At 38.3% G+C, this 26,067-nt stretch overlaps 1 protein-coding gene across 1 annotated transcript; it reads left to right on the top strand.

The window, feature by feature from the left end:
• Positions 1-253: 253 nt before the first annotated feature.
• Positions 254-26,067, top strand: cd151l (CD151 antigen, like). The gene is made up of 8 exons (XM_038270635.1): positions 254-436; positions 4,675-4,759; positions 8,440-8,631; positions 20,009-20,083; positions 24,247-24,354; positions 25,467-25,625; positions 25,825-25,911; positions 25,989-26,067. The coding sequence occupies exons 2-8, from the start codon at positions 4,676-4,678 to the stop codon at positions 26,046-26,048; spliced, it is 765 nt and encodes a 254-aa protein (XP_038126563.1). The 5' UTR covers positions 254-436; position 4,675; the 3' UTR covers positions 26,049-26,067.

Consider the following 26,067-nt stretch of genomic DNA (forward strand, 5'->3'; position numbering starts at 1 on the left):
AAATCTAAAAGTCAGTTAACTTGTTTTTTTTTTGTTTTTTTTCCATTGGCCCTGACATCAATTAAAGTAAATTGTCTGTAAAGGAGCATAAACTTCTGTTTTTTTTTATGAGTGGGCATCCTTTAAATACGTTTCTGTACTTTTAATCGCTCTCATGCAGCATTTTTTCTTATTTAATGGATTGTATTCAACTGTAAAGCATGATAAAGTAAACGTCTCCTCAGGACATAAAAACCAAGAATCCAGGTGGCATGAAGGGGGAGGAGCCTCCTGAAGCCTTCCTCAGCTTGGATTTCTCTCTCCTGTTATGCATGAGCCTTGTCCCCTGCACGTCGTGTCTTCCGCTAGCTAAACATAGAATGGTAACCGTCACCATTTAGTTCCAATAACTTTATATCCATCTCTCTGTATCAGCAGAAACCAGAAGAAGCAGCAGGTGAGTGAAACCAGGAAGTAGTCGGTGACCACCGTTAGCTCTGACCTTGGTTTGGCAGCTGAAACGTTTCGCAGCTTAGCACAAATACCCTTTTTATTAATTTTTTCGGAGATTTTTTTTAATTAATTTTCGTTCACTTAAAACGGAGTTTTTTTTTGTTTTTCTACAAGTTAATGGCTTTTAGCGTTAGCTTTGTTCCCAGACAGGGATTGGTTTTAACAGCGCAGGGAAAAAAAAAAATCCAACATCTTTTTCTTTGAGTACCGTCATAAATTAAAGCATGGGAGACATATAACTATTACATTATTACTGTCGTAGACACTCCATGGGTTTTAAGTATATTGAGCGACTAGAACTTTCTGTTCCATCCAGTGGTTTTCCAGGTTAGCTGCTGGTTTATTAAAGAAAGTTGCTAATGGAGCGGGTTAAGCAGTGGGCCTTATTGACTCATTCCTGAATGCACTGCCTGTCCTTTATTTGTATTTTGGAAAAGTAAAATGCATTGTGTTTGAGTATTGTATAAAACAATTATTTATTAACCATGAAAGTTTCATGTATTTGTAGTTAAGGCAGTTTTAATTGCGTTATTACTGCATATAACTCAGCTATAACCTCTTATTGTTAAACTTATAACAAAAAGCACTGCTTCCATTTAGCATTTTTATCAATTAATATTTATTAACATAAAAAATTATAGTAAAACACAAATTGTAAGAGCATAAACTAACTTTACTGTGACTGTTACATATTTTACAGCTCTTCATCTAATACATGGGCAAGTATGAGGCTTCAAAAATGTGTTACTTCAATAAGAGTGAGAGCCAGTGTTGGTTTAATTAAGACTTGTTGTTTTTCTCATATCTCCTTCCTAACAGCTTCATTGTTTTTTCTCTTAGTTTGGTGTGATAGAAACAGTCTGGTTTTAGCCAGCTGACTGGCAGTGTGGGCAAAAAGTGGGGGTGGGGTTGTGTTGCATTCCTAGAATGTTTGATACAGCTAGAGAAATGTAAAGATGCATGTTTGCTCTGATGCGACGGCTGACTGAATTTCAACCGACTGAATCAAACATGTTTGATTTTTTTCCCGACCTTACGATTCCTGTTGAGGAGGTGGGGAGAGGCTGATCGCCCCTCATTACCCCCCTTTACACTACACTAAATTCTCGCACGACTGGAGAATGGGCCCGAAAAAGGAAAAAAAAAATCGTAAAGTGTATTCCCAGCAATGCTTAGGATTAGGTGATGATAAAACCATGTCCATACTTAGAAATAACTTTGAATCTGTAAACATTTAAATTCGTCATCAGTGACTGCTGGAGATGGGTGTTGCTTGTTCTGGATTTTGAAACATTATAGCAAATTCAGCTTTTAATATTCAATTTCAAAGAACTGATATCACATAAAATGGCAGTAAAGTTGTTAGTTAATATGTTTGACCTTTTGGGTTAACTTTGACTGACCATAACCTAGCCTTCAGCTTGGTTTTTAGTGGCTGAGAAAAAAAAAAGTGTTAGAGAAATTGCAGTAAAATGAGAAAATAAAAAACGTGATTAATTAGGGGTGTGCAAAATAATCGTCATGACGATGCATCGTGATTCTAATTTTCGTGATCTACTGCATCGATTCTTGACGCCAAGTATCGATTATTCATTTAAGAAAATTAAGAAATAAAATTGCATGATTGTTTTTAGAACATCAGCCAAAAAAAAGTGTAATACAACTTCCAGTCCAGTAGATGTCGTTGCGGATGTGTTGACGCACGCTGCCTTGTGTCACAAGCATTTCTGGCTGAGGGATATTGCGCCGAGTCATTCAAAAACAAGACATGGAGGAGATTGAGAAACTTTCGTCCGGCTCCATCACATTTCAAATCCAATGTTTGGAAGCATTTTGGTTTTAAAAACAAAGGTAAAAATGAAGTTGATATGATGCGCACAATTTGCAAACACTGCTACACCAGAATTAAATACTGTGGGAATACAAATATTGCAATGCATCACAATAATTCAAGTATCGTGATGCATCATGATAGAATCGCATCGTGGCCTGTGAATCGTGATTCGAATCGAATCGTGACTTCTTTGGCAATACCCACCCCTATGATTAATCATAATCCACCTTATTGTGATCATTTGTAGAAATTACACATATTCTTTCTGTTAGGGAACCTTAGAGTTATGAAAGCGAGATAAAAATAAGTACAAAAACCCTGAATTTCTCTTTCCCACATCAAATCCGTGATTGTCTGGTGACATTGAGGTAAAGACTGAGATTAAATTAAGTGCATCTATGTGAAAGCAAACTAATCATGCACTAAATGGTGTCAAAAATCCGTATATATTTTGACCTCATCCATTGTATGCCTTATTGACAAAAAATAAGGCTAGAATGTCAGAAGAATGACAAAAACCTCTTTGGGCTAAATCAGTGATACATTTAACAACTTATTTCAACAAAATTGACATCATTGTTTGGCTTTTTAACTAGGCTTTATCAGTTTAAAAAAAATGATATTCTTAACTAGGACTTCAAAAAAGCTGCCTAATGCATTTTTTATGCATTTAGTTTAATTTGTTTTTTTGTTTGTTTTTTTGTTTAATATTATATATTTCAGGGTTAGCCATATATCATGAGTTAGATATATCCATGGCATTTTACTGTTACAGCCTAAAACAAACAAATTCAGTTTTACAGAATGGCTCAGAGTTGAAATGATTGGTCAGTTTGTGTTATTATTGGATTAATTAATTTGATGAAGGACAAGTTTTGTTGTGAAAAAAAAAGCTTGTCCAAGGTTGTCCTAAGCATTTTAAGACCTAAAATAATACCTGAGAGCTGACATGACTACTCTTGTTACAGCTCTGTCTGTCAGACAGACGACACACATTGACTTAATTTACCAGAGAAAATTCTTGCCTAACATTTATCTGAGTGAAGGAAAAAAACCAAAACATTATTAGATCCAAAAGCCATCCAGATTAATTTAAGAATGACGCTCACAGGCCTTCAAACAGATAGCCGTACTCAGCGTTTTGGTGTTGTGGACTGGAAAGCAAAAAGACAACGCTGGCAGTTATGTCTTGTTTGAATTTAATTAACAGGAGCATACTAAAAGGGCCCACTGTACCAGATGGAGAGCAGACAGGGAGCAGCCGCTCTCCCTCACTCTTGACACACAGGAGACACTGCACTGTAAACGTGGGGGTGGGGAGGGAGCCGGGATGAGACGATGAAGTATGGAAAGGCAGCGCGAGTTTGGGCTTGACTGGGAAATTATCCAAGAAAACTGTGGGATTGAAAAGGGAAAAAAAAGTGGGTGTGAAGAGCAGAGTTACCATAAAGGTAGCTGGTGTCATTATTATACATTTTGTTTTTCATTATTCATCCCCTTTTGGCAAAAGTGTGAAACTAAGCCATTCAGGTTAGTTATGCTTTAAAACTTTCCATTAATTTATTTATGTAAGCGCTTTGAAATATTCATGTAAGGCTGAAGGTGGCACTAAGCAATTAAACAACTTCAATCATTTATAGAAACATAAAATGTCAGTAAAGATGACAAAAGTGGCACATCGCCCAAAAGGCGCTACCTAGGTTCACAGTTATCTAAGTGTTTCTATAGGTGGGAGAAGAGATTAGAGTCATTAGAGTGAACTGCATTTGCAGTACTGTCTGAAAACATTTACGGTTTTAACAATTTCAAAAATTTTAAACAGTTTCAAAATTATATCTAAGTTGTTGTTAATTTCATGTGACATATAACATTGAATCGGATACCATGGGCGTTACCCTTTACCATCTTCGATCTTTAACTTGATGATTAGTAAAACCATTCAAATAAATAAAATCAAAACTGATTTTACTCATAACACCCAGATCCAACTAAATAGTTTGTTTTTTGTCCAGGGAAACCTTGGTGGCCAATGGCTGAGAAGGAGCTGATTGTTCATTTCTTCCAGCCTGCGCCAACCTTTAGCTCTTACTCACCTCTTAGTCACAGTCCTGTCTACATTCAGATGTAATAACTCAGTTAACTTTCTTTGCCCACGCCTCTAACTAGTGCTTTTTACTCCACTGTTTTATTTAGCACCGTCACAAACTGTTCACCTAAAGGAGTGCACATTAACTGTAAAGGCTGTTGTCAAATCAAGGCAAAAGTGTTTTATTCTGTTAAAAACCAAATCACAAATTTCTTTCAAGGTTTATGTTGATCGCAGTTGTCTGTCTGCTCTTTCTCTCCAGCATGGGGGCCGTTGAGGAGAAACAGGAAAAATGTGGGACTGTCTGCCTGAAATACCTGCTGTTTACTTTCAACTTTCTTTTTTGGGTAAGTTTTCATTTGGGTACACAGAGCCCAAGTCAGTAGTTCCCAACCCACCCTGAACTAATAATAGCAGTAAAAGGCCAGGTTTAAACTACAAAACTGTCACCTTTGAAGTGTAATTATTGAAGACGAACTGATTATTTTACTGTGTAACAGAATTAAACTTTGCCTTCAAAATTTACAAAAAACAGAACAAAGACCAAAAGAATCCTGCATCTCCCCCATGACGTTCCGGCTTTTCAGGGGGTTTGCGTCTATCTACCAGTACGGTAACAATGCTGATTTTTATTGGGTAGAAAAACAAAACACGGACCAGCTGATTGGGAATCCTTCTCAACCTGAACCCTCAACCCCTGCCTACAAAGGTTACTCTATCCGTCGGACAAGACAACAGCTAATGAATCTGAATAACTTCGTATGAAGCTCATGAATGGTCTATGTTTCCAGAGCGCTGACTTGAGGTCCTCAAACAGAAAGGTTTCTTATTTATATGTAAAAACAATGTGGTAAATGACTTTCCATTGCAGCCTAATTGGAGCATAATTCTAACGGCTTTCAGCATAACCAGTTGTTACACTAGAATGGGCCGGGCAGAACCCTGGGAACGGGAGCCCATGGGTCAGTTAAAGAATTGATCGTGACAAACTTCCGCCTGCTGCACTAAAATAGCACTAGCAAGAACCCTAACTTGAAAGCAATTGGCAAGACTGCACCGTCGTAAAAATGAAAGTCTCCCATGTTTTGTAAGTTGATAGCAGACCACTTTAAACGGGTGTAGAGTCCATGTATAGACATGGCCACATTCACCCTGCTAGATTAAATCCTTCATCAGAGAACCAAATGTCTCTGGTCAGTTAAGGGTCATCTCTGTTTTGTTGGCCAACAACAACTGCAGCTTAGTTAGCTGTGGTGTTTAGTTGGAGCTCAGATTGCTGTAGGGCATCACTTTGGGTCACATGACTCATTCAGTGACGGCTCCAACCATCTAAAATTACATAACATAGAGGAATAGCCCACTCAGAGTATTGAAATATGTTAACCTGAAAATAATTTAAATATCTCAAATTAGGCTATAACTTGGGTCAAAAGTTAAAGTGGTTCTTTAACAAGTGGGAACATTTTCTATAAGCTTTGTATTTCATTGAAATAGCTTTTTGTAAAGCAGGCGTCCTGTAGCTCGACAGCCATAAGTGGCTCTCTCGACACTCAACAATGGCTCTCAGAATTTTGGCTAGAAATGATAAACAGACAGCTATTTTTTTTAAATAATTTTTATTTCATTGCATAAAATTTCCAATGAATTTCATTTTAAAAACTCAGATTGACATAAAATGATGGTTATTTATAATGCACAGATCTACCGTGGTAAAAATAAAAAAACAAAACAAAAAAAACAAACCATGCAGTGTTAGTGGCTCTAAACAAGATTTTTTTCAACCCCTGATTTAAAGTGATGATGATAAATCTAAAATCCCATTTGTTTCGCCAATGAGGCAGTCAGCATTAGAAACACATTTTTCTGTTTTTGCCTCGTTTTAAGTGTGAATCAACACTCTCTGCTCTGCACATATGTGATAATGAATCAGTTGGCTTCTCTACTGGAAACAGAGCTGTAAATATTAGCTGCAGTAGCATGACCAGAGATGTCTGGAATCCTTTTTTGACCAAATTCTATTCAAAAAGTGACTTAACAGATTTAACAGGAAAAGTGTGAATCAGTGTATATGTCTCATCCACCTTTTTCTTTCTTTGACACCTTCTTCTTCTCCTTTGACTATTTAAGCTGATGCAACGAGTACATTTCTCCACTGTGAGATCAATACAGTCAATCAATCATAGGGGTGTGGAAAAAAATCGTTTTGGTAATATATTGTGATTTTTGGCTGCCTGATATAATATCTTTTAGTTCGTAGTATCCATGTTTTTTTACCTATAACTGAGGGAAAATGGGCTACCTTTGTAACGCCACTCTGGCAGATAGTGCTGTGGAGACCTTTTGCTGTGCAGCGCAGTGCTATACCTGTAGTTTAGGCGGTCACAATGGAAGACATGGACTGACTCAAACCCCAAGCAACATGGAAACAAAAATTACTGAACGATCATTATCATCTGATGAAGATATACAGAGGTTGCTTTTTATCTATGCATTCAATTTTGATAGCAGGAAAAATATCGAAATATATGGTGATATTGCAATATAGTGATAACAGCGTGTCAGGACCCAAGTATTGTGACACATATCGCATCGTGACACTCATGCTAATTCTCACCCCTAATCAATCAATTAATAAAATTGTTAGAAATAAAAAAATTTTTTTGCAGGAACCGCATTTATATTTACGCTGCTAGTGTGCATGACGACACTGAACAGAAATCTAAATTGGCTGCATATCATTTTTGTTTTTTTTGTTTTTACCAGTACCTTGGATTTACTAACCTATTTTTATGAATAGACACATTTTCCCCTCAATCCCAGCAGATCCTAAGAAATTCTACTTGCTACCACTTGGTGTCGCCAAAGTTTAAGCTTCAGATGATTGAGGATCTGAAATCATTTATTTGCTATATTTTAGAGTGTGTAAGCATTAGAGGAAAAGATTAGTTGAATTGCTTTCATTCTGTTCCTTTTTACTTCTGTTTTAGTTTTGGTAAATTCAGGTGGATGTAACACACCTATTATAGGGTGAATAATCTACTGTTCTAATCTTTTTTTAAATTACTGTGTGGGATTATAACTCTCATGTATATAATGAAACCGCTTTAAGTTGAATTAATACGACTTTCCTTATTTATTATTATTTTCAAATCTTATATGCTCCAAATCTTTTAAACCACCTTTATGGTCGTAAGAGTTGTGGCAATTTACAGGACTACAGCTAAAGATTTAGATGAGCTTTTCTCTCTGAAGAAAGGATAAATTATGATGAAAAGCATTGTGTTTTATTGCTAACTTTACCTCAGAATGAATTAAAACCAAACTTTGGAAAGTACTTTAAACTGGCTTAAATACACTTTGTATATATTTTTTAACGCAGTTCTGAAAAGTATTGATAGATGAGTAACTTCTGGGAATGTAAATGTAAGTCCCTTTATTGTACCACAATGGGGAAATTTGCTCTCTGCATTTAACTCATCCCCTAACAATAACAAACAATAATAATAAACTTTATTTGAAACACCACTCAGAATGGATAACAATTCAAAGAGAAAACCTGGAGATAAGCATGGTGATAGGTAGGGGATGTGTAATCAGTTAATTTCACCCCTTATTATCAGTCAGGGTTGGCAGTAGATCAAGATCCTACATTTCATAGTGTTTTCTTTTTTGCAGTTTATCTTTTTGCCTGAAAGGTATTTTCTGGAAAACTTTACTCTGGTGAACTTGTCATGTTTCACACGTTGAACTAGATATGCACAGTTTTGATCCTGTTACTTGCTGCAAGAGAGGACAACAGTCAAGTATGTGATGCTCTGCTATGCTCAAACGTTTTTTGTTTTTTTTCCAATTATTAATATTGGAAAAAAATGTTTGACAAACCTATTTGGAATCAGAGTTCAGTCAGGGATATTCCTGACTACAGAAGAGTGGTTGAATACATAAATTCCAATATATGCAAATCACACAAACCGTTGCGGTCCATCAGGTGACAGTTACCATAATCCCATCCGTTCCTCTTTTCCAGCTGGCAGGAGGAGTTGTGATGGCAGTGGGTGTTTGGACCCTGGTGGAAAAGAGCGACTACATAAGCCTTCTCCCCTCCAAGACCTACGCTGCCTCTGCCTACATACTGGTCCTAGCTGGAGCCATCGTCATGGTAACAGGTGTTCTGGGATGCTGCGCCACTTTCAAGGAGCAGAAGAAGCTGCTGTTAGTGGTAAGAGATCACACCAAGGTAGAAATATAATGGAAGATGCCTGCAACTTCAGTGCTGTGAAGCCATTACAATGTGTGAAAAAGAATAGACAATTCTGGTGCACAGCATCAACAAAAAGACAAAACAGAAGAGCATGTGAGCTAAGGCCTGTATCACGAAAAGAGTTCAACGTAGCGGATTTACTCTCAGCCTTTCCAGTTTAAACAATCCACACCAACGGCAATCAGGTTCAGCAGTACCACGAAGCTGGTTATCAACTTGGTAACTCTATCCATTTGAACTGATCACAAATCTGTGAACATGCATGTGTAAAGGGGTGGGTTCAAGGTAGCAGACCAATCAGAATCATAAAGGGATTTAGAAAGAAGAGTACAGCATTTCTCCTGTGAGGATTGAAAGGTCAAACATGGCGGCTGACCGCGTAAATGCGCAGGTTAGACATCAGTAACATTTAACACACCCTTCATCCCAATCACTGTACTGCATATTCATCACGTGCCCCTCCAGAGTGAAGAGGACTTGGGAGCAGATCAAGATAAAAGACAAAAACATAATTTTATCTGGTTAGTTGGAATTTTTAACTCAATTATAATTGGGCTACAATAAAGCTGGGAGCTGATGCCACTACTCCTTGCATCGTATTAATACAAGAAGTGATCAGTCTGAGTGAAATCATCCTGCTTTCTGTGCTGAGTCAGAACTCAGCAGGACAATTGTTAAAAATCTGCTCTGCTTTTAAAATGGTAAAGAGATGCATTGGAGGACCAATGCATCTCTAAATGTGCAGAAATACCTTTATGTCTTGAGAGAGAGAGGAAATTAGACATAAGAAATTAAAAGGAGGAAAAATAAATTAATAAAGTTAACACTTCAATTTCTCAAGAACATATTTTGTTGTTGTGATGTTGTTTTAAGGTCTTTCTCCCTCTGAATTAAATCAGTGCTTCGCTCAAATGGCGTGTCATTATTTCCCGAACAGCTGATTGGCTGCTGGGTGAACCGTTTTCTAAGATCCAGATCAATCCTGAAAGCTAGCCTGACCTGAAGCGGGTTTGCTACTCAGAGTATGTTACCATGGTGACTAGCCTCGCTAAAAATGAATCCAACTTCATGGTACCGGTCTAGGTACCATGAAGTTGGTGCATGCCAGTGACGTCACGCTACATGATTGGCTGAACATTGCCACATGATGTAAACCTATACTTGCTTTAGGCATCCAAAAAAAGTAAATGAAGAAGTGCCGAGGTAGGGATACCATTGTGCTGTAACATTATCAGATCTAAGCTTACAACAACAGTATCTAAACATTATGTTACCCAGCGAGAAACCTGCGAAAAACCTCACAAAACAGTTTTCTTATACAGACATTTAGTAGTCACAGTAGTGATTTCATTCAGACGGTTGCAGACAGTGAGGTTAACCCTGTGGCCCTGCAGTAAGAGGTTCCTATGCTCTCTCTAAATGTAGTTTGCATTTTGTGAGAAATATGCATAAACTGCTTTCTCCCTGCAATCCAAAAACATAACCCTTAGATTAGGTCTCTCTGTATTTCCAATAAACATCCTGCAAATTATGATTTGGGATTGCTGATTACTAAATGATCTTCTCGGTTTGTGATATCTCCGTCCAGCAAAGTGCATGATTGCTGATTGTTGTATGCCCTGTTATGGGTATGCGTATGGATTACTATCTCATACCGGTATAAATACTCTCCATTTATTTAAATTAGGAGTGAATTACTGGTGATTTGAGGTTATGTGTTCATTTTTCCCTCCTTACAGTAACTTTTATCCTTTTTTTCCCTGGCTATTATAATACATTTGTTTTTGCTAAACACGCCCTTAAATCGAAATAATCATGTTTTTGTGACAATATATCCATCTGTATACTAACAATAAAAAATCCTGATTAATCTATTTAAATTCTATCTCAACAATTATTTACCATGTGACCTCTTCTTTTATGTTGTGATTTAAAATGCTTGATGCATCCCAAAGAGTTGCGATTACATCAATGAATCACTGTGAGAGAATGCACTTGCCAGCAAGGAGAGATGCTATCTGGATTGTTAATAGAAGTTGAACATAAGGACAGAAAGGAGGGGGAGAGTGGGGAGATAAGTGTGTTGTGTGGGTATGTCGGGCGTTCTTACCTGTTTCTTTATTATAGTACACAGACCCACACACATGCACACTCTGATTGGCACCTTTTTTGTGTAACCTGAAGGTCACAAGTTCTGATGTCTTTTCACTTCACAGTTTCACTGCAGTATATTACTGCTTTAAGACTTAAATAAACCAGCTGCTGTTGCCTTTTCTTAAAGCAAAAGACTTTTGGGAAGGATATGGATAATGCTTACAATACACAAAGTATGAAGGAGGTCAGAAGGAGCAAAAATCTAAAGAGCAATGAGCAAAGGAGGTGTGGTGAATTTTTGTAAATGCACACCTCATTTGTATTTATACTGGAAAAGAAACAATAGGGAGAGGATAACAACACAGTTTAATGGAGATCAGTTCTTTCTGTGGGTGAATCCTGCTGTAGAAAATGACAGCATGCAGTCTAACTTCTTTTTTTTTATATCTAGGTTACCCTGCTTTGGATGCAGTGAAAGAGAAAAGCACTTTTAGCAGATAACAGGAAGATTAGCTGAGTTAGGTTAGGTTGGTCTATTCCATTCTTTCAAACTTTAACTTAGTCTATCATTGATCATGCTGTATCTGAAGTGTTGGCATTAGGCCTGATTGATTTAAACCAAAAAATGATTTGCGATTAATTTTAACCAAAATTAATTGTGATTTTATTTTGATTTTTCTTTGCATGAACAGAGCTTGTATATGTTGCACCCCAGGTTTTCAGGTTTTAAAGGCATGCTTGCCCAGAGTCCATTGATGCAGGACTTAACTGTAATCTTTACGTAAAAAAATGCTAACTTGTACTTGTAAGCATTTATCTGCTTGCTAGCTACAACTCTCTTTACCTTTCTGTGTGATGACCAGCTCAATTTAAGGATTTTAACGCCACTTCTTTCTTTAGCCACTTAAAGGCCTGAATATGATCTCATAAAAATTTGATAATTTATAACATTCACATGGTTAGATTTTCAGGATACTAAATTTCATTGAGAATTTCAGGCTATTTCATCCAGACTTAAGTCCGGTTTTCCAGTTATTTCATATCATGTAAACTTTTATGATTATTTCCCTTAAAATAATCAGAACGGATAAAAACTGGAATCAAAACAAGGAATCGGGATCAGAACTGGAATCATTCAAACTCAAACAAAGCCCAATCCTAGTGAAGAGCAAGGTGAATTTTATTAGACACACATAAATAAACACACATGCTGAGGTGTCAGTATTTTGGTTTCACAATCTGCTTCTCAACATTCATGTTTTTCCTTAACAAATTTTTCTTATCTAAATGCACTTGTTGTCTCCCCTGCTTCCCATTGATTTTTTTTATCTAGAGCAGTAGGCTGGCAGAGCTGCAGACAGGTTAAAGAGATTGCTTCTTTGGACTTCATTTTATTCAGAGCGGCTGTTCAGAAACCTGATGGGGCTTTCATGACTAATATGTTCACCGGTCATGAACTACAAATGAAAGTGTTTACTGAGTCAGTCAGGGGCTTCAAAGGATATTTCAACCTTTAATAAGAACTAGATAAAAAGCTGTCGGGGTAGGGGTTGTCTCTGAGAATGGTATTCAAATAAATTTGTGAGTTAGAAAACACTTGGTCTAAGAAACCCTGATAGGACTTTACAGACTGTCAGCAAAAACAGTGTTGGTTTGGAATCTGGACGCATTCTGTTTGTACCCGTGCTTCTTAATGCACGTTACTGAGCGGTGATGAACGTCATGAATCACAGAGAAGTTCTGAAGTTGCAAAGGTGGAGTGATGGAAATGGGGTGACTGGGGTGCTGAAGCACCCCCTAGTGGCGAGAAGGAGATTTTAAAAAAATGAAAAATAATTTGCACAATTTATAAATTTGTGCAAAGTATTTTACCTTTTTTATTTTACTATTACATGTATTTGGATTTTAATTTAATTATTTTGAGGCCTAATCAACACAAGTCCATGGACAGGGTTCTCCACGGGTCATTAAAATCATTAAAAGTCATTAAATTATAATTTTTTCAAATTAAGGCCTTAATTGGCAATGAAATTAATTAAATGTGATTATTGTGGCATTTAAAATGCTTTATAAAAAAAAAAGAGTTTATAAAAACAATTTCGTCAGACATATTGCGATATATTTGCGCGGAACTGCTTCCGGTTGACCGTAAAGCCTTATGTTTGGAAAAAGAAGGTTGAGGCAGAGAAAAAGCTAGAGAATGGGAAAATGCAAATTTCAACAAAAGTGGCGGGAAAAAGAGGAATTTGGGACATGGCTGCAGCCTGTCGACAGGAAAGATGAAGGATTTTTGGCATTAAAGTTTTTTTCTATTAGCATTAAAAGAGCATTAAAAGGCATTAAATTAGAGTTTCTACATTCCTGTATAAACCCTGATGGAAGTTACATTGTCATGGCAACGTCAAGCAAGCGAGTGGTTGCAGCGGTATCCCGCTCGTGGCAGCAGACTAGTAAATGTACATAGTCTAATGACAGAAATGAGGAAAAAATATGGCACAGAAACGCATTTTGGATTTTTTTGGAAAACCACCTCCAGTGAAGAAGAACTTTAGAGACACGACAACAGAGAGCAGCCAGAGTGAGGACACTGTCCGCCCGCCTCTGATAGTAGTTGCACCGGCAGCCCAAGCACCTGCAGCCTAAGCTAGCGTGTAACCAGGACACATCGAGTGCTCTTAACTAGTTCAAAGTAAGAGCATGGTGCCGCCGAGCACTTTCATATCTATCCATGCAGTTTAAGATAGCTATAGTACTTTAGAGAGTGTTATTTTGATATTTGATCTATTTTGATCTTTTGTTCTTTGTGTAATTGGTGTGGAGAACTGTTCAGTCACGTTTACGTAGTAGAATAATATAATTAAAGCTGAAGTCTGTAAGTTTTTAAAAATCACTTTTTTGTCATATTGGCTAAAACTGTCCCTATGCCCAGACAGCAGTACATGTGATATGTAACCTGTGAAAAAAACTGCTTCAATTGGTACCGCCTACTGCCTGTATTGCAATCTGGAAATATTATTTCGGGACGAGACAAAACAACCAATCACAGCCAGAGGAGCGTCTGATGGAGTGTCAATCACAGCTCACACACGCTGAATCCCGCCCTCTCACCGCTGAACCTGCGGCTTTGTAACTTCGGTATAACCAGCATCTTATATCTAGCTGCTTGGAGGTGAGTGTTATCGCTCTTACCGGTTCACACTCCATGCCGCGTACGCTGCTTGGACGCTTCTGGTCGCATGCGGTAGCCGCGCAGATGCTGTGAGAGGGGTGGAGCTTGGAGGTGAGGCATGAGTGAAGCAGAGAGGGTGGGGGAGTGGCGTGAAACCTGTTTTTCTTCAAATTTTCAGTCGAAGTCTGCTCTCTTCTCAATGTAACAGACTACAGCTTTAAAGGAATAGTACACCCAAAACATGATTAGCCTTCATTTTCTACTCACCCCCATGCTGAACAACACTCTGGAGTACTTTTTTGATATCTCAAATGCATCTGGAGATCTGGGAGGCTTCTTGCTGTCTGCTGACATTCAAATAATGGAGGTCTATGGTGACCGAGACAGAAAGGTCCATAAAAGTCCACAAAAAACGTGTCAATATTCCTCCATACTGCTCGTCCAATGTATTCCAAGTGTCCTGAGTGGGTAGCATCCAGAATTTACTCGAAACGAAGTCATTTAGAATGTTTTTAGAGCATAAACAATAGTGTATAGGATTTCCTGAAAGCGCGCACATGCGCGTTCACGACGCTACGGAAGCCGGCAGACCAAACCAGATGAAAGTGCGCATTCAGCGTCTGCTCTGCCAATAATGCAAGCGTAGAAGAAGAAATGTGCTGTTTACCTGTGCAAAGAAAGAAACAACGAAAGAAAAATGTCTGAGGACTTCAGTGTTGAGGAAGAGCATGAGTTCTTTGCCGAGCTGAATGCGCTGGTTTGGTCTGCCGGCTTCCGTAGCGTCGGGATCGCGCATGTGCGCGCTTTCAGGAAATCCTATACACTACTGTTTATGCTCTAAAAACATTCTAAATGACTTCGTTTCGAGTAAATTCTGGATGCTACCCACTCAGGACACTTGGAATACATTGGACGAGCAGTATGGAGGAATATTGGCACGTTTTTTGTGGACTTTTATGGACCTTTCTGCCTCGGGTGCCATAGACCTCCATTATTTGAATGTCAGCAGACAGCAAGAAGCCTCCCAGATCTCCAGATGCATTTGAGATATCAAAAAAGTACTCCAGAGTGTTGTTCAGCATGAGGGTGAGTAGAAATGAAGGCTAATCATGTTTTGGGTGTACTATTCCTTTAAGGCCTTATGGTTTGTGTAAATGGATTTTAGAGTTTAAAAAGTCCCATGTGACATAAACAGAGTGACTGAGGTTGACGGGAGCTGACCAAATCTAGGTTGTTATAGTGCAGGGGTCGGGAACCTTTTTGACTCAGAGAGCCATGACAGCAAAATATCTGGAAATTTATTTCAGTGAGAGCCATATAACATATTTTAAGACTGAATTCAACTAAATGCGAGTATAATAAGCCTCTCAACTTATTTTTTAAATAATGTCGTTATAATACTCACCATTAATGCGACTTCTGGTGCTGCATGGATTTGCTGATGGCTTTGTAGTCTGGTTGGTACTTGGTAAGGTTAAGCTTCATGCAAGCATTGAGGCTTTCATCCGTTAAACGTGATCGTAGGCTGGACTTGATGTTGTTAAGATGTGAGAATGATTGCTCACATGCATACGTAGATCCAAACATGGTCAATACAGCAATACTCACACGCTGCAGTGTGTGGTATGTGACAGGAAGCGCGTTCCAAGTTTTGATTATCAGCTGGTCTTCGGGTTGAAGTTTTTTCATTTCTGCCCACATGTGCTTGCTCGCCAACTCTGCTTTTTGTCGTGCAATTCTTTCCAAATCTTCATTCAGTGACTTGAACTTATTCACCCACATGTCTGAGGCCTTTAAGTCAGCCACTTCTGCTTCAAAATCTCTGACGGAAACACCAGGAATGTAACTCAGGTCGGCTGTGTTCAGTGAAGACTCGTTTGGATGGGTGATGAATTTGAAAAGACGAGTGTGCTCACGAAATTCTCCAAAGCGTGTTTTGAACGACTGTAGGAGACTGGATGTGAAGCCAGCTAGCTGGCGGAGATCAAAGTTTTGAGTGGGCTCACTTGCTGTGCATGCATCTTTAAAATTTCTCAATTTTTCAAAATGTAGTAAACGACCTGTTTCAAGATCCATGATAAAGAGCTCCAGCTTGTTTTCAAAAGCAAACACGGCTTGTTGAAGGGATAAGACTGTATTTCCAGTTCCTTGCATTTTCACGTTGAGCTGGTTCAGATGTTCAGTCATATCCACGAGATAGTAAAACTTGAGGAGCCACTCAGTTTCGGCTAGCTCAGGATGCTCAATGCCTTTCATCGCAAGAAAAGTCCGGATTTCGTCCAGGCAAGCCGCAAAACGGCAAAGCACCTTCCCTCTTGACAACCAACGCACATTGCTGTGCAAAAGCAGACGATGATAGTTATTTCCAACTTCATCCAGCAGTGTTTTAAACTGGCGATCATTTAGGGCTCGGGCAACAATAAAGTTGATCACACGAATGACCAGCGACATCACTTCGCCAAGCTGCCCGTCACACATCTGAGCACAAAGTGCCTCCTGGTGTAGAATGTAATGGAAACTTAGGATGGGTCTATTTTCATGTTAACGGAGAAGCGCCACAAATCCTTTGTTTTTTCCCACCATACACGGCGCACCATCAGTACACACTGAGAGAAGTTTATCCATAGGTAGATTTTTTCTTTGAGCGAACTCTATGAAAGACGGGAATAAATCCTCACCTCTCGTGGATCCTTTTATTGGTAGAACAGCAAGACTTTCTTCGCGCAGTGTGTCACCAGCAGGATATCTTGCAATCACACTGAACTGTGACAAATGGCTTGCGTCTGTTGACTCGTCCAAAGCCAGGGAAAAAAACAGCGCTGCATTTATGTCCTTCACCTGCATTTCCTCCACTTGGTTTGCCATCATGATGGTGCGATCATGAACAGTTCTTGCCGACAGAGGCATGTCTTTTATCCGTTTGATTATCTTGTCTTTGTTCGGAAGATCATCAAAAAGTTCATTGGCTACATCCAGCATGAACGTTTTAGCATACTCGCCATCTGTGAATGGTTTTCCGTTCCTCACTATTGCTAAAGATCCAGCAAAGTTAGCGGAATTATAGTCACCTTGTCGGGTCCATACGCGGAGCTGCTGCTGGCTAGCCTGCACGCTGCTCAGTAGCTCTTGGCACGCTTTCTTCCGGCTGTCCCCCACCGGGTACTTTGACGCAAAGGTAGCATGGCGTGTGTCGAAGTGCCGCTTTACATTCGACCGTTTCATCGATGCAATTTTGTCATTGCAAATAAGACACACCGCAGAACCTGCTCTCTCCACAAAGGCAAATTCTTCGGTCCATTCGTCCTGAAATGTACGATACTCCTCGTCTTTTTTTCTTTTTGCCATCTTCTTCGTTGAAAGGTTAGCTGTGAGCTACTGCCCGAGCAGACTGATTCAAAAGGGGGTTTACCCAGCAACGGCAAACGTAGGCTATTATTATCCAATTAAAATAATGGACTGCTCCTGCAGCCAATAGCAACCCTGAACAGGACATGAGCAGCGGAATACCGATGCATGGATTAAAACAGATTTTATTCTATCCAAATTAAATATTTTGTTTTGTCTGCGAGCCAGATGATATCATCAAAAGAGCCACTAGTGGCTCGCGAGCCATACGTTCCCGACCCCTGTTATAGTGTTATGGTGAAGTTTAATTAATAGCACGTATATTCACCTGAGAACTGATTATGTCTGTGTTACAGACCCTGGTAGCGTGCATTTAAGTGTATATGAAAATAAAGTAGTAGATCTCAATCTATTTACTTATTTTTATTTTAAATGGGCCTAGAGTCTCATAATTATTTTGTCTAAAAAAAAATAAATCCTTTTTAATAGCACCCCCTGTTCCAAATGACTTCCAGAAGCCCTGGGTGGCGGAGCTAAAGATGGAGCTCATCATGGTTTCTGTTTGTTTCTGCTCTCTGTGCGTCTTTTGTGTCGTAATTAAAAAGAAGCTCAATGCCAAAACCATTAAAAATTTTAACCTGCTACAGTATCTTAATATGTAATGTTTTATTTATGAGTTGCCTTCTGCTATTTGTTTTATATTGATCAGTATTAATAGTCAACATAGTTTTCTCTATGTAGCCTATTTCCCTGAATTTACTTCTGGTTTGCTGTTCTGCCGATAGCAACCTAGCAAGTAATCGAAGCGTTATATTGAAGATAGATTGTGGATACTCAGAAGTGACTTGTATCCGGCTTAACTAAGACACCAATGGCAACTCCATGTGAGGTGAAAAAAGTACAAAAAAAACAGCAGAAGAATGCTGCAGTTCTGTTTTTGGCCAGAGGTGGCAGCATTATAACAAAACAATTATGCATTTTTAAGACTAAAAGGAAGCCTATTATACCACAATAATATTTCATCTGAAAGGATTCAACTAAGCAGATACTGCATGCTTAATAAAGAATATCATCAAAAAGTTATTGAAGAGCAATAAAAAAAATTACTTAAAAAAACAAGTTGTTTCATAGCCACAGTTTGTTTCTGCTCAGACAGCAGAACTGATGAGGATTTCTCAGATATTCTTGATCAACTGGAATGTCTTTGTGCATAATCTTAAGAAGGAATAGCATTTTAAAATAGTTGAAGGCTCAAATTAGTTTTTTTCATGATGTATGTCCTATAAATAATTAAATTAACAATAAAATATTAGCTGTCTGCAAAGAAAATGTGTTGTTCCACCATACAGCCTTTACTTGGTGCAGCACCACAGGAAAAAAAAACCCTTCAAATGGGTTTTTACTATGAGTTACTTTGTGGCCGGATGTATTGAGAGAAGGGTGGCTCAGTTAATTCTCTTTTAATTCTCTTTGTTACCATTGAGTCTCTACAGGTGACAACAAGTTCATTCTCACATCTTGCACATATTTTATTTACTTTAAGAAAAACGGACTAGTGAATTGTCAGATATAAATAACTTTGCTGTGTGATTGCACTTAATCATATTAGCTAAAACAAATAAAGAATGCTTTGTATTTCAAATCTGAAAAATAATGAGTAACCAGATTTATACTTTGTTTTATTATAAAGGTATTGATTTGAAAAACTAAAACAAAAGATGAAAATATGGTAGAAAAAAAAACCCCTTAAAAATAGTTATTAAATCTCACATCCTGTCTTAAACACCTAATTTTTCTGCAGGTGTCCTCAATTTACTATTCATGATACTTTTCCTTTCAGAATAAATTATTACACTGAATATTTATTTCTTACTGGACTGTCTTAACATTCAGTCTAAGAAGTGTTCAAAGATTTAATCTGGCTGAGCCATTAAAGAGTAAGTCCACCTCATGAGGCTGAATTTCTCTCTGTGATCGAGGCAAACAAAGAGGAATCTAGGCCAGTCAGATAGTATCGCTTCGTTTCTACCATTCTGAAGAAGGACGGTCTGCTTTTTCTTCTTGCCAGAAATGAGAGCCTCACTTTTTTAAGCAAGTTTGTGAATCAGGAAAATGAAAAAGATAAATGCTGAAGAGCAAACCTTTCTCAATAAGCAATCTCAATAATAATGAGATTATAACCTTGATAAATTTATTGCTCAAAGCTCTATAATCTTTTTTTGGTAAAATGCTGAAAATTCAAATAGTTAAAAAAAGAAAAAGGATTGATTGTTTTTATAATTTACTTTAGATTTAATCATCTTTCATGAGGATTTATTGCCTGCAGTCAGTTAAATGTACAGGGTTAAGATGCTGTTTCCTAAGTTTGTTTTATTTTACTTCTACATCCGTTTTACAGAAATAATAATATTATAATAGTGTTACTCAATAGGAATATAGATTTGGGACGCTTTTTTCATAAAACCATGATATCCAACAGTGGTATTTCTAACTTTAGAATAAGAGGGCTGCCTGCTTTTCTGTTACTACAGTTTTACTAGTTGTTGGAGCAGGGCTGCAGCTTAAGCAGGAATACCATAACGGTTCTGTAACAGAAAACTGAGATAAATAAAAGGAAACAGGGTTAGACTCAGCCACTATCATATCTAATTTCTAAATAAATTGTCTGTTCATCTGATAACTGTCCAATGACTGTATGTTCCTTCTCTGCTTGTTCTGTGTCCTCAGTACTTTGTTCTGCTTCTGTGTATCTTCCTGTTGGAGATCGTGGCTGGTGTCTTGGCGTACATCAACTATCAGCAGGTAAGCCACATTTTCATTAAAATACCAACTGTTTTTATATTTGAATCATGTTATTGTGCAAAAAGATATTCAGATGATGCACAGCATAAAATAAAATCACTAAAGGTCATAAATCTTTACTTTCTTTGGGTTTTCATAAATTTTATCATTAGTATTAATTTTATTCTTCTTCCATCTGTTTTGTGATGACTTTAATGTGTGTTACAAACGGTGTGTGATGGTATAAAATCAAAAGAGCGTGCTGGCAGGGTTTAGTGCCTCCTAATCCAAGCACGAAATCAGAAGCCTTGTAACAGAACGTAGACAACTGTTTCTGCTCCCACATGGCATGTGCTGTGCTGTAATCCTAGCCGCAACAAAACCAGCATGATAAATGAGATTGCTGGAAGGAAACACGGGACAGCCTATTAAAAATACAAATATCTGACTTCCCATATTACTGTCGGTACATTTAATCCAAACAAAATGAAAAGCGCCTCCAGTTGTGCGCGCATCAAGGCTGAATGCCCTGTCATAGCTTTGTGAAACCCTTTTTTGAGAACTTTTCTCACTTGTGTCTGCAACTGGTATAAGCCTCATTCTTCCACAGCTGAATGAATCAAAATTAGGTTTATCTCATGCTTTACTGATTTAAAATCTAAAACCCTAAACTGACATCCACCTTACTGTTAATAGGAGGAATTGATCTGATGTTAGTCTACCTCTGAAGCTGCTGTCTGGTTTCTTGTAGCACAGCAGCATACGCCTCTAGAAGTGTACTGCAATAAGTGGAGCTACTTTAGTTATTGAAAATATCCAATTTATCACAAGCCTACAGAGGTACTAGCTTTGTTTGACCTAAGCTTAATATATTCAAGGTTTTAGGGGCTAATTTCTCTCATGTAGTTCGCTACCAGCTTTTCATGACGGCCCAATTTAATTTATTTCATTTCTGACTCAAGAAAATAACCTATTGAAGTTCCCCTGTTTTAGGTGTTTATTATTATTTTGCCCCTCTGCACATTTGAATGTTTTTATTATTATCATTTTACCTTGGTTTTATAAAAATGGGTTACAATGAAAACGAATACCTGTTATTTCTACAGGTTTCTTAAATGTCTTTCAGAGTAATTATAATGCTAGAATAGAAGCTATGTTATTTTTTGTTACCGCTGTTAGACATTATGGTATTTAGAATAAAAACAATGACTTCAGCTGTTCATGGATATACAGCAGGAGGTTTTGAATCATTGCTCAGTTTTAGCCACCTGTCAGAGAGGTGCCATTACAGTACATTAAATTAGTGTTTATAATTTAAAGGGCCTCTGGTCTTAAAAAACAAGCACTTATCATCACTCCTCCATTGACATGCATTCCAGTCAGAATAACGGTTGATTGCTATAAACTTGGAGTGCTGGAGACATGTTATCTTTGTTTTCATCTGTTTAAAGGTCGAATAGAAAGGAGTGTGTCGAGAGCAGTTTTATCGTGTTTGATGGTAGATTATTCTTTCCTTTCTCTATTTGGCGGGTCTAAATCACGCTAAAAATGCTCCAAGTAAAACAAATCGAGAGAATTTTACAGTATGCTGGGCGCCTCTAGCGATCCCCAGCTATGAGTGTAATCAAACATCCTCCGGCGGGTGTAAATTTTTAATTATCCAAACGACCCAGTTTTGCGTCAAATTTCGATCTGGAAAGGAAATAGATTAGACTGGCAACTGGACAATCTGTGGCGTCCAAGCCGATACAGCACACTATGTTCGGATTATTTCACGGCAGATTATTTTATCATCAATCTTGCTCCCACAGCATCGGTTGGATTCAATATACCAAAGTTGCAATGGTTTGTTTTCTCTGGTTTAATAAAGTTCCTGATGGCAGTAAAGGCGATTCAAAGCATTGTTTATTTTTTTTATGAATTTTTTTATTTCATAAAACAAAGAACCCTGGCTAGTTGCACAGTTTATTAGAGCGGCAGCTCCAGACGGCTTTCCATATCATTATGGTCCAGGCTCCAGAACAACAAGAACTGCGATGGATAACAGTCAGTTACCGCAGGCGGAGACCCAGAGCTCGAACCCCACCGGCCCGAAGCCATGAGGCGAACCAAATAAAAACCACATCTGAAGAGCAATGTTTCCCATCCGCACAGCAGAAATGACCCGGTGCTTCGACCGCTCGCTGCGATCGGATTGTTGAGGGACTGCCTTCCCTGTCCAGGCACAGCAGCTACGCACCGCACTAGCACCAGCATGAAGGGCTCCAACACTGACCGCCAGCCTTCACGCCATGGCCGCAGCAGCACGCTGCTAACAAAACCGAACCCACCCACCAAAGAACCAGTCCGAATCCCATGATTCCCTCTTCAAACAAAAGGTTACACTCTGGTTTAAACTAAGTAAACACAGAACCATATGGAAAATGCTCTGAAAGATAATGAACTTCCACCGGCTCTGCATAAGATCAAAGAACATTTAGCAGCAGTGATTAAACCAGTGAGCATTAATAAAACAACTAAGACTCTGATTGCTTCGTATTTGTCCTCGTTAAAGGCTAAAAACTCCTTCACAAAGGTGAATAAATATTGAATCGGTATGTAAAATGACGAAACTGACATCACGGCATCCCTCAGTGGGTCACGTGACAGAATGAGGAATTTTGGGTTGTCTGCTATCTTAGTGAATTATTTTAAGCTATAAAAACCAAAATGCTGGACCTTTTTTCACTCGAATGTATTTAATTTTGTACACACTATTAAATTAAAATCTATAATTATGTGCTCTGTATTTGAACTTTAAAAAGACTTGATCTCTGTTTGGTGACTCTCTTACTTTCAGAAGCCAAAATTAATTAAATCTGGGAAAGACAGATTTTTTTTCTTTAAGAAAACATTGACACTGGTGGATGCTTTAAAACTTCTCTTTTGCTGAGTGGATTTGGTGTTTAAGGCTTTGAATATTGTTAATGTAGTCTAAAATCTTAACATGCTGGGTGTCCTCTAGACAGAAGACTTAATATTTTTGTACACCTGTGACTGCTCCTTTTTTAACCTTGATGGGCAGAAATGAAGGCAACAAACATCACATTATTGCAGCATCAGTGTGTGAAGAACTTTTAGATGTGCAGATTTATTAGTTTTTGCATTTCAAGGGTTTTTTGTTTTCCATTGAGAGATGCAGTCTGTTAGAAAGAGTCTCACTGCAGTAGATCATCAGGCCAGGCACAGATGATGCTGAGCGACATGCTGAAGGTCACCGAGGGCTGGGAGGAAAGTGAGGAAATATGGATTTATTGAAGCTTAGGTCTTTATGGAATAACTCATCAGATATATAATTATAGTATTGTGATATGTTTTTGACTGTTTTGTGTTGTGTTGTTAACTGTTTACTTATTTAGGGAACATTCCTAATGTTTTTCTGTCTCCGTGATAAGAAGCTGAATGTTTAGTGCAACAGCTGGCTATGAAACCTGCTTCTATGAAGAATCAGCTGCATCTGGTTGCTACCATCTCTCTTAAATCCAATGAAAGCAGTAAAGCTGAACTGTTTTCCAAATACCAATGTTAACATTCTCTCATAATGAGGCAAACTGCTTAATTAATCTATAGAAAACATTTCTAAGTTTAATAGTTTAGTGGAACAACATTTGCTTTGCTGCAGTAACTGTGTGTTGATTGAAGGGTCACATCTTTTCTCTGTTTCCTAAACTGTCAACAGGTAACCTTGGAGACCTTAACACCTTCGTTTCTCCTCCTCATCATGTCCTCCATTCCCTCCTATCTTTGTCTTTAGCTCTCTGTCTTGTATCTCTCCATGTCTTCCATTCATCTTTTCATCATTCATTCCCTTGATATCCCCTTCATGCTTTGATTTCCAGTAGTTCCCCAGCTGGCTTGTTGCCATAGAAACTGAGCCCCACAGACCTCCTGCTCCTCCAGTGAGCATTTTTCTGCCACTGCTTAAAGCACGGAGAAAAATACAGACTTTACTCTCCTTTATCCCGGCTTTACCGTCTGCGCCGCTGCCATCCATGGCATGTATGGCACAATAGAGGGCTTTATCCCCATCGTCCTGAGGTGCTATATTTAGAAAACTTTGTGGTTGCTGCTAATTCATCACTTATGTTATTGCTTTGATGGTAGTGGTTGCTACAACATTTTTATGTGTGTGTCTGTGTGAACAGCTAAATGATGAGCTAAAGCAGAACCTGAAGGCCACTATGACCAACAAGTACAGACTGGGCAAGGACAATGAGCACATCACTCAAGCTGTGGACAAGCTGCAGGAAGAGGTAAGTAGACGGATGGACAAATTGATGGTCTAACAAAGATTGTTTCTTTAACACTTAAAAATCTGTCAAACTCAGTGCATTTATTTCTTCTGATCTAGTAATTGTATTTATAACCTAAATTTGCACATAGTTTTTGATTGAGCCATATCTAGTATACGTATCATTTCAGCCTACTACTGTAGATATATTGATGGTAGAATTGGACTAAACAAATAACTATTTTCCTCACTATCTCTTCATCTTATGCAGAATGTCTTTTCCCCAATATCTGCAGGTTTCCTTCCCTTACCTCTAAATAAATGTACGACGCAGATGAGAATCAGTTTATAACTCGCTGGATTTTTATCAAGCCCTTCATTATTGTTTGGATTATTTGAGCTCTCAATCTCTAAAATACAAAACAACTAATCTTTTATCCTTGGTGATTATTGGTGTTTTACATTTGGTCTCTCATATTCTGCATTCTTGTAACTTTTGGACCCAGGTATTCTCCATTGCCTTTCAGAAGTATTGTTTTGTGATGCATATCTGTGTAGAGAGAGGAAAAACAGGTTATTGGAAACGTGATTTATGAAGGTTGGCATGCTTTAATTCTCTGCCTCCTCTTGTCATTACGTCTTGTAACCAGCTTTTGTCTCTACCAGCTTTGCACATCTATAGACCCTTAGTAAGATTAGATGAAGAGAGTCCTAAAGTATTAGGTCCAAAGTTTCCATTTACACATAAATATGCTGAATTTCTATCATAGTTCAGGCTGGATATTTTCAGTGGTTCTCCTGCTGGGAGTTAAACCTCTGCCAGGTTTGTTAAGTCCCTGCTGAAAAAAAAGCTTCCTTATATTATTGCTGCCATCGTCATGTCTTTCCATGAGGATGTAGTGTTTAAAGTTTAGCATGTATGCTTCATGTGATGTAAGCCACTGGGTCCACATGTTTCCTGTTCAATCTGAAGACAGATCTTCTATAAAGCTTGCATTTCTAGATAGCTTTATGAGCTCTGTAAGAATTGTCCATTTTTAAAATAAAACGTTCATTGTCTTTATATGATATTTCTGGTTCAGATTTCTCAAATCCAAAGTTCAAACCTCGTTTCTTCTCCGTTCTCTTCATCAGTTCAAATGCTGCGGCAGCCACAACTCAACTGACTGGGAGGAGAATGGATGGATCCGCAGCTCAGCCTCTGAGGGCCGGAAGGTTCCTGACAGCTGCTGTAAAACTCAAATTCCATTTTGCGGGACAAGGGATCACCCCTCCAACATCTACAAGGCGGAGGTGAGAAGAACATGTTGCCTTCTGAAGAGCAGGTCATCTGTTTTATGTTGTGCACTTAAGTACAGGCAGTGAGTGCTGCAGAACTTATATATATATATATATATATTTATATATATGTGTTTGTTTTTGAAGTGAAGCTTGAGCTACACTCCCACATCAACTGATTCAACCTGAATCCACTGTTTGTTTCTTCATTTAGGGTGGTTGCATCAGCAAACTGGAGAGATTCATTCTGGACCATCTACAGATTATTGGAGCTGTGGGTGTTGGGATTGCTTGTGTACAGGTGAGCACGTAACTCCTCGGCATAAGGAGGTATTAAGTAAACATAATATCTTATCTTTTCTTTCTTCCGATCCACAGCTCATTGGAATGGTGTTTACATGCTGCCTATACCGAAGCCTTACAGAGTCGTACTACTGAGAATCTCAAATGGTTGGGG

The sequence above is a fragment of the Cyprinodon tularosa genome, unplaced genomic scaffold (assembly GCF_016077235.1).
Source record: "Cyprinodon tularosa strain WSP-4 unplaced genomic scaffold, ASM1607723v1 ctg77, whole genome shotgun sequence".
NCBI lineage: Eukaryota > Metazoa > Chordata > Actinopteri > Cyprinodontiformes > Cyprinodontidae > Cyprinodon > Cyprinodon tularosa.